Here is a 9,563-nt window from a genome sequence, read left to right as displayed (position 1 = left end):
AGTGCATTTGCTCTTTTTATAAAGATATAGATGAATGTGCAACGGGAACCCATAATTGTAGAGCTGACCAAGTATGTGTCAATCTAAGAGGGTCCTTCAGCTGCCAGTGTCCTCCAGGGTATCAGAAACGAGGGGAGCAATGCGTTGGTAAGTCTTGCTTTAGACTAAATTATTTTCTTTCATTACCTGAAGTTGCAAACTTTTATAACAAAATGCATGGGTATGTATACTGTACAATAGCTGTTTATTTTTAAAATGGAATGGAATAATTGCTTTATCACAATAATTAATCACTAAAGCATGTAACTAGAAACTATTTTAAGTATAATCAACACAGAGTTGAACTTCACAAGATTAATTTTCTTACTAGTTACCACTGTGTTTATTATTTGTATTGGGGTATTGCCTAATGTCCCAGATACAGTCAGAAGTCTTCTATAGCAGCGAAGTAAAATGTGTCTTTCCACTGACCTCAGTGAGATTTGAATCCAGATCTGCAGGACAAAGCCCTACCTTCACACAGACCTAATCCCTGCTCTGCAGAGCCCCCTTGCACAGTCTGTTTCAGTCTCGGTTTTATGAGTAGAAATGAAAGAGATGGAAACTCTGAATGCAGGTATATGATATTTGCAACTTATAAACCACTATGCTTTATTCCTTGGGCCAAAATCAACTGTCGGCACCTTTGGGACCTATACAAGTATAGCAATAAATTAAATCCAAGTGCAGCATAAACACTGCATCTTTCCTATTCCATCCTCATTTGGGGACATAATGTGAAAGTGCCATTACTCTGTTCCTGCAGTCTTTCTTCAGCCTTTAGCACCTCTTTAATCACAATTTCAATGGATAAAATGGTTTTATAGGCACTCCAGTCTTAAGCCTTAGGTTTGTCAGGGATATTGAAAACAATTATGTAGTAGGAGAATCAAATGTATACATCATCAGGTGACATTCAAGACAACCTCTTCTAAGCACAAGACTGATTTTATGCAGCCTAGTAGAAAAGCTTTTTCGTTGTTGTTCTCAGAAAAACATGTTCTCTGTGCAAGAGTAGGATGACTCATTTGGGAATGCAGGCATAGGAATAGCTTTGACAGGTCACTGATATATTTATTTTTAAACATGTTTTATCTAATTTTGTAGAACACTGTATTACTGCTGTGCAGTAGCACTTTTAATGTCAAGACCCAGGCTACTACCTGAAAGCCCTACTAGACATCTTACAGCTCTCAAAAGAAGCAGTATGATACACCCTTCTATCTCCATGTGAATACAGTTATGCATCTAAATCCACACATGAAGAGGTCAGGAAAGCAAGATTTCCCTTCTCTTATTTAGGTCAAAACCAAGAATAACACCTGTGTTACATATTACACACTGACCTAAATTACCAGTACATCGCTACACTTCATACTGTCAGCATTTCAGAATAAACACTGTCTTTGGGGATTTTTTTTTTTTATTTATTTTTAACAACTTTGCCAGAAAACATTCTTGGGACCAGATCTTGATAGAGGTTCTCCATATGGGAGGAAATGTTTCTCTCAAATTTGAATAAAATTTTTCCAGACCTTTTTGGCTTCAAGTTGGAGGAAGAAAAGGACTCATTTTTAACAATTCATTTTTTTTTTATCAAAATATACTAACCATTTCTTTGATTTTTTTAAAAAAAAAAATTGTAAAGAAATTGCTTGTTCACCTATCAAAAAATTAGTCTTTTCTGAAACATAGGATTGAAGACAGAATGAGTTGTCTTCCAGCATTAGTTCAAACAGAAGATTTGGCAGAATTGATTAGATTACACTCAGCCCTTGGATATGCTTGGAGCTGATGTGCACAAAAGCCTAATACTGCAAGGAGAACTCCCACTGAATTAGAGTCTGATCCTGTAAGCATTTACATGCATAAATACAAAGCTTAAAAAGTAAAGCATTGCTTATATGCCTATATTGTATAACCAGGTTTTTAAACAGCAACTTTTAAGAGCTTGGTTCTGTAAAGTCAAGGATGCAAGAGGTCTGCTGTGCCTCCTAATATATTCAATTTCTGCTTCAGAATTTCCCTGCAACGGAAGAGTTACAGCAATAATCACTACTGTACGGATAGCCAGGAGTTTTTCCAGCGTAAGCCTTTTCATTCAAACCCATCCAAAACACTTCACTAAGTTTAGCTCCAAAAAGTGACTTCGAAATTGACAGAAAAAGAGTTAACTTGTAACAATTATTTTTTCACTTGATATTAAAACAAACTTTCCTCGTCATAAAAAATAAAAAATCTTGGCCTCTTTTTAAACACATCTATGGTGGAAACAGCTGGAGGTAGGAAACTCAAGATCTGGCATGGATATGGGAAGTGCCTTTCTTTGTTCCAGTGAAAACTGGTATTATTTGTCTGAGCGTTGAGCCTTTGAAATCTCACATTGTGTACATGTACAGAACACAGCACGGATTTCTCTACCACGACCAAGCAGGCCACAACTAAAGACAACTGCTGCACATACATGCACAATCAGCATTGCAGCATAGCTTAAAAAAATTGCAGACAAACAGGCAGTATCTCCTCCAGAATGTAAGGATGCCTTTTAAAATGCAGAGGTAAAAAAAAAGTGTGTGTGTGGGGGGAGGGCTGTTGCACATTTTGTGTGGATTGCAGGTGAAAACCCTGCTCCAGTGCACATTAGGAATGCTGAAACTTGGAAAGGCAGTCTGCTCCACCTCACAACCAGGGCTAATCTGCAGGGAGAGTCTGGGGAAAGTTAATACCGCCTGAGATAGCACAGCTCCAGCCAGGCTGCTCGCCTTCCTCAGCACCAGAGCGCAGCCAGAAGGTGCTGGTGCTGCTGTATCCAAAGGCACGCAGGAGGGACAGCAGCCCCCAGGAAACCCAGCCAGTTTCTGGGGGATCCCTGTGGAAGCACAGCCATCTGTTTCCTTTTCAGGGCCACTAATCTTCTGTCCTCACAGGGAAAATTTGGACTTGTCCTAACAGAGCTGAAAAGATTTAGTATAAGCTAAGCGTGCTGCATGTGATGTTTTGGTTAAATGAAGTGCAAGTTACAGTCACCCTGTTGGTCAGCCTTAAGTCTGACCATGAGACAGATCATCTTCTGGCTGAAAAGCAGAACCAAACATCTTGGGTTTTGCCTATGCAAAGTAAAACTAAGGACTACAGTGGAACGGACTAAAAAGTAAAATTAGCATATGTATTGATCTCAGTGGCCGGAAAACAATCTGCATAAAAGATTTTTTACACAAGTTAAAGAAAACGGTATAGCACTCCTAACAATATCCATGGAAGCAACATCTACCCCACATAAGCTTTTTTCTGCTTTTAGTTAAGTTCAGTTAACTTTACAGTTTCTTTGGACAAGACAGCAGCACTGAACTTCCAAGATGCCATTTGAGCTAATTTCTCTTTTCATTACTCAGATATAGACGAATGCACCCTGCCTCCATACTGTCACCACCGATGTGTGAACACTCCTGGCTCCTATTATTGCCAGTGCAACGCTGGTTTCCAGCTAGCGTCCAACAACCACACCTGCGTGGGTAAGAACGTCTCTGTGTGCACTTACCTGAGCTCACTTGGTGTAGAGAAATACTGACACATGACTTGCCACGGTTGTGATTTAAGTGTCTTCATCCCAACTTACTAACGGAAATAAATTCCAACCAATATGTTACACTAGTTGCTGTATAGAGAAGCTGTCTTGCAAGTGATCTGAGAAGTACTGGTGAATTAGAAAATCAGAGCCTCATGGAAAGCCCATTCTTTTCTACGTTTCTGAGGAGCACCTAGTTTGGCAACTGACCTCTGGAAATTTACATTCATTATTTAATCTTTGATTTAATTATTCTTTCAGTTCTGGTGGATTGGTTTTTCAGTGTTACTTGCTTTCATGATATAATTCCCAGTTTTACAACACCGAGGCTGGAAACGGAAACCAGGGGGAGCAAAACAGTTAAGTGTAGTTATCCTCAGCACACGATAAATGTAGTGATGAAAAAGCATTTACATGTCAAACACGAATCTCTGGAAAATACTACTACAAATGAAAACGAGGGGTCACTACAAAAGCCCCGTTCATCCCCTTAAAAGTAAAGCACTAAGGGAAACCTTAAGTCTGCTGCGAAGTTTGAAATGAGATCTGATCTAGAGCAATTAGAGATAGTAAAAATAAAAAGGAAACTATGTCTACTGAAGTGCAAGGTACTGAAAAAGTTCATATTAAATGTACATACTTGGGAGAAGGATGCTATTTCTTAAAGCTGATAATTCTCCAGAACACAAACTTCTCAGTGATACTACTAAAAAAGCAAGAGCATTGTTAAGAATATCTATAAAGAACAAAACTTGTATTGCCATTTCATTTTTTTTTCCATGTTTTTGGAATAAAACTAGGTAGGAAGTCAGAAGATTGCTTTCCTGATTTTGGCTAAGGCACAAGAATAGCCATATTGAACACCAGCAAAGTTTTCTTAGCCCTGTGTTTTTTCCAAGCTTCCAAGCAGAGGGCTTTAGGAAGAGTAGGAGATATGTAGCCTAGCAACTTGCACATCAAGGTAGGTTAAATCCTTTCATGTTCTGAGTACTGAATCAGAGGAGCATAAACTTTCATTTTCTGAGCAATTTCCCTTCTCGTGCAACACTCTCTTGGATCTGAAATTCCAGCTCCTGGGAAATCAATAATTTGGCTGTTGACTTTAACAGAATTGGGATCTCAGCTAGGAATGGGAGAATAGCCACGTTAAACCAAGGGACTGGTGATGGAGATGGCTGCGAGTTCTCTATGGCTATGTATACACAGGCAGGCATGCTACATAGCACTGTGGTGACAGGCATTTGTTTTTTCACCAAATAGGTGAAATATTGCATGTATCAATGTAACCATGTGATGAGTTATGTCATTTGCCCCTTCCCATGGCTCAAATGTAAGGTGCTTTCTTTCAATTACACTTCCATATGAAGCTCCAAGTTTGCTAGGTGCTTCAGCAAGAAATCCCTTCTGACTCCTGCTGGCCTCCCAGCCCAGCAAGTCATACTCCCACCATAAAAGGTAAAGTAAATCCTTACACAAAAATCTGTAAAAGAGTGACTGCTGCATCAAGACAGACTTTCACATCTGCAACAGTCATCTGGCAGAAGTCATACTTCACAGCTGTACCGATTACATTTGTTACAACTTTTGCACATATTGAAAGTGGGTCAATATTTCTTGGAAGGGTAACAAACGGAATTGTGGCTTTGGCTAGCTTATTATTCCTTCTGGTAGCGTTGTCATGATGTACATTCTTCACACCATTGCCAGAAATCAACTAAAAGAACAAAAAATGCTTGGTAATCATTTCTCCCCTATTACCATTCATCATAAAGAGAAGGATCATAGAGATAATTAATATCCTCCTCATTGGTTTAGTTTTTGTGAATGCCAGATCTTAGTCATCTTTGTCAGTTTTAAAAGTTGTATCTGTAGATGAAAGTGTCGCTGACATTTATATCTACTTGCAAAAGCTATGAATTCAAAAATCATTTAAAATGCAGCTCTCTACTAATGAGTATAGCTGATGAACACAAATGAATGGAAAATATGCAGGGAAGGCACACAAGGGAAAATTCACTGTAGATTTTAGCATATGACAAAGGAGCAATAATTAGCAGCCTATAAAAATAAGCACTGTAAATTGCAGAGGTGATTACACTTACATAAACTTTGCATTAAAATTGCTTCTCTTATATTGCCGTGTTCTCACATATGTTCTTCAGATTGCACACGATGAAAAATCTAGCATAGAAACCTGCCCCCCCCCCCCCCCCCCCCCCCATATGGTCTAGGCCTTGGAGCATTGCAAAACTATACTGGCTTAAAAGGCTCGTGTTATAATTGTAATGGAATTTAAAAGAACAAATTTTAGGAGTAATAAATAGCTCAGATCTTAACCACTGCATGCTGAGAGGTCTTATCTGTATGTGTTCCTTATATCAATTATTTATAGACTTGGCATTTCATACCTGAAAAAAGACACTGGAATGTGAGGTTTAATAGCCACACTAAACATTATTGGAAGAATTCATTACACATTAGAATAACTCTCATTCCTGGAAAAATACTTTTTCTACATGGAATGTAAAGCATAGATCTGACATCGTTCCAGTGACTGCAGACCTGTATTGATATAGTCAACCAAGCTTCTGCTAAGCACTAGGCCCAGACTTAATCTACTTAATCAGCCTAATTACTAGGTGCAAAAGATAAAGATCTGTAATTTTTCTTTTCAGACATAAATGAATGTGATGCCAATAACCCGTGTGCACAACAGTGTTACAATATACTGGGTTCTTTCATCTGTCAGTGTAACCCAGGGTTTGAGTTAAGCAGTGACAGAATCAACTGTGAAGGTAAGCAATTATTTTTCTTAGAGGAGCAACCATTTTTGATTTATTTTCCCAGAAGCCTCTGTGAACTAAGGGATACAATTCAAGTGGAAACACAATGTGGGAGCGAGTTGTAGCCAAAAAAAATTAAGACAATTTTATTTTTTTATTTTAATGTTGCAAATACCATTGCTGATACACACCTTAGTAGCTGCAGCTGCATTCAGGTGTCTCATTAACAGTAAGTACAAAACAGGACAGACATTACTAGAGAACGGAAAGAGAATGAGAGAGAATAATGCTTCTGAATATTTACTTCACAAACACTTGAACTGTGTGTGGTCTAATGCTGATGACCATTAAATGAATTGGAAAGGAATGCAAACCAAAAAACAAGTGAAATTCTGTGTGCTGTTAGGTTCATCTGAAAATAAAGACCTTAAATTTGACTGTAAGGAAACAACAATTGTGCTTTTGAGGTGCTTTCAAGCTTGTGTATACAAACAGCATGTCTCCTGATGATTATACAATCAACACTTTATTTCCTCTGCCAGTGCCTCCACAGGATTCCTCTAATCTCCCTTTGGACACGATGATCTCACCCGTAAAGCCCATATCCCTTCTACCAGTCTTTGAGCCAAAGAGGTCTTTTTGGTTTACCACTGCCCTCCCGAACAAGCCAGCAGAGCTATTACAGATGCTCCCTCTCCAAGCTTCTTAAGCTAATCCTACTTGCAAGCAAACAGAACAGGGAGCAGCAACTATGCAGCCTTCAGTACAATCCCTGACAAAAATCAAGAGCTGGGCTCAAAGCTCAGAGGTACTAGGAGGGCGGTACTCTATTTTCCAAGCCATTCTCTAGTTTTCATTGGTTTAATTTCACTTCTGCATAATAACAGTGTTAAAATCAGGTTTGTGCTACAATTCTCTGGCAAGGGGCTGATGGTTACACAAGGATTAAGAAAAAGAAAAGCATATATCAAATAATATTTGAAGACTAAAAAGAGACTTTATCCTCTTTCCCAAAGAGCTGGTCCATTAGCGCACAACGACAATAGTTTTGCTACACTAGCTAATCTCACATCTACTTTTCTGTGGAAGTAATCACTTCTAGAATACAAAAACTATGGATTCTCTCTACAGAGGTTTTCCCAAACATGTTCAGAAGTCTTAATTTACCTTCTACTTCCTCAAATAAATGCATTTCTCATTTTTTAAAATTTAAATTTTCTCATTAAAAAAATTAAAAAGTACAACCAGATCTTCAGTTTGCAACCTCGAGGTGTTAAGCAGTAAGTTAAGAGTTTTGAGAGCTTCCTCTTTTTAAAGAATTTTTCTTCTGTTAGAACCAGCATCTAGCTGTTATATTTAGTTTTGTAGGAAGGTAGATGTTAAAGAAAAAATTAAGCTTAAGTTCTTCTCTCTGCAGATACTGATGAATGCAGAACTTCCAGTTACATATGTCAATACCAGTGTGTCAACGAACCAGGAAAATTCTCATGTGTCTGCCCTGAAGGTTACCAGGTAGTAGGAGGCAGAACATGTCAGGGTAAGTGCCCCATCTTGACAGTCCCAATATTGCATTACTGGTAACACCATTTCACACAAGCCTAAGAATGCTTATCTAAGTGTTTATATTTCATGACAGTATCGTTAGGCTAGCAAAAGATGTTGATGCATTTGATGATTGATGGTATATTTTATATTAATTCCTTTTATTTGAATCTTTCAGCTCAAACTCTAAGTTTTTCAGATGCTTAGGATAAAATTTTCAACTTTCGTAATTCTTAAGTAAAGCTGGTCGTGGATGTCTAGGTGGTGAGTCTAAGTTCCAGAGATAAATATCTCAGAAAAAAATCAGGTCATTTATTACAGACATTGGGCATTGCTTTATATCTGTTTCTTTTTATAGAGGTTTCTAAGCGCAGCCAGAGCAAAAAGGAAAGATATGTTATTTCTGATAACAGGAGGAAAGAAAGCAAGAATTTTGAGCAGATTATTTATATTGTGTTTGGAAAATAAACATTCTGGTCAGTTGTTCAGTTACAGCTAGGTGCCACCAAATACCAGGATCACAGTTGCAAAGTTTATTTTCCTCACTGGTTTTAAATGTCTCTTTACAGTTACAGAAAAAGTGCAAGAATCATTGTTTCAGTAATCCAGAACCTGATTTCACAATCTTTATTTTTAGAAATAGGTGTGCTAGTTATTGTCAGAAAGGGATGAGGAAATAAATTGTTTATGGAAGTGTTGTGTAATGGTGGCTCTTTTTGAGAAATCAATTTAGATTCTTATCATTCTTAAGAACAGCAACTGATACTGAGTATCTTGGGTTGGGTAGTTTGACCACCTAAAAAAATAAATAAATAAATGGATAGACAGGGGGTTGGGTCTGACACTGCCAGGATAACAGAACATCAATACTACACAAAGCTGACAGTCCCCATTTCCATTCAAGGTCATTTTCCCAGGGTAAAAAAAAAATAAAAATAAAAGGAAGCTCTACTTCACACAAAAATAAACACAGCATGATTTCTTCCAAAGCTACTTTAGTTTAACTACAGCTATAAATATTAACTAAGCATTTAGTTATACCATGAAACCTAAGCAATTAAGTGAGATCTTGCAAAAAGCATGAAATCACACTTCTTTCTCAAAGCCTCTTTCCTCTGCCTGTAAGATACCTTGTGCTAGAAAATGATTCATTGCCAACTAGGAACTCAGGGTTTCTACAGTTGCATTACATGTACTATGACTAATGTGTTTCTTTAGTCAACTAAAGATCTTCAGACCTGATTAAGATGTGGTAAACAAATTTGTTCCATTTCTACTGTTCCAAATCCTTTATAGCAAGGCCTTGGAAAAGCAGGTAAAAAATAACATAGAAATCTGTTGAGTTTCAATAGACAAGCAGGTGGCTTGGTGGGGGTGGGTTTTTTTGTTTGTTTGTTTCTTTTCATAGCAAACTCGATTTAAATCTGCTTTAACACAGTTCCTTTTTCTTCCTCCTAGACATAAATGAGTGTGAGACTACTAATGAATGCAGAGAGGATGAAATTTGCTGGAATTACCATGGAGGATTTCGTTGTTACCCAAGAAATCCTTGTCAAGAGCCTTATGTCCTAACATCTGAGAAGTAAGAGAAAGCCAGAGAGTTTTTTTAGGGTTATTCTCAACAGGCAACACAA

The 9,563-nt window shown here is 37.8% G+C and overlaps 1 protein-coding gene across 2 annotated transcripts in view; it reads left to right on the top strand.

Moving 5' to 3' along the window:
- EFEMP1 (EGF containing fibulin extracellular matrix protein 1) overlaps window positions 1-9,563 on the top strand; it is a 48,897-nt gene that overhangs the window by 35,974 nt on the left and 3,360 nt on the right. For both annotated transcript variants that reach the window (XM_083832387.1, XM_083832388.1), the window contains exons 5-9: window positions 25-147; window positions 3,432-3,551; window positions 6,280-6,399; window positions 7,805-7,924; window positions 9,388-9,511. In XM_083832387.1, coding sequence (XP_083688513.1) covers window positions 25-147; window positions 3,432-3,551; window positions 6,280-6,399; window positions 7,805-7,924; window positions 9,388-9,511 — 607 coding nt within the window. The remainder of the gene's footprint in view (window positions 1-24; window positions 148-3,431; window positions 3,552-6,279; window positions 6,400-7,804; window positions 7,925-9,387; window positions 9,512-9,563) is intronic.

This window comes from Anser anser, assembly GCF_964211835.1.
Source record: "Anser anser genome assembly, chromosome: 3".
Classification (NCBI taxonomy): Eukaryota; Metazoa; Chordata; class Aves; order Anseriformes; family Anatidae; genus Anser; species Anser anser.
Note: the sequence above shows the minus strand (reverse complement) of the source record. Positions and strands in the feature narration are given on the sequence as shown.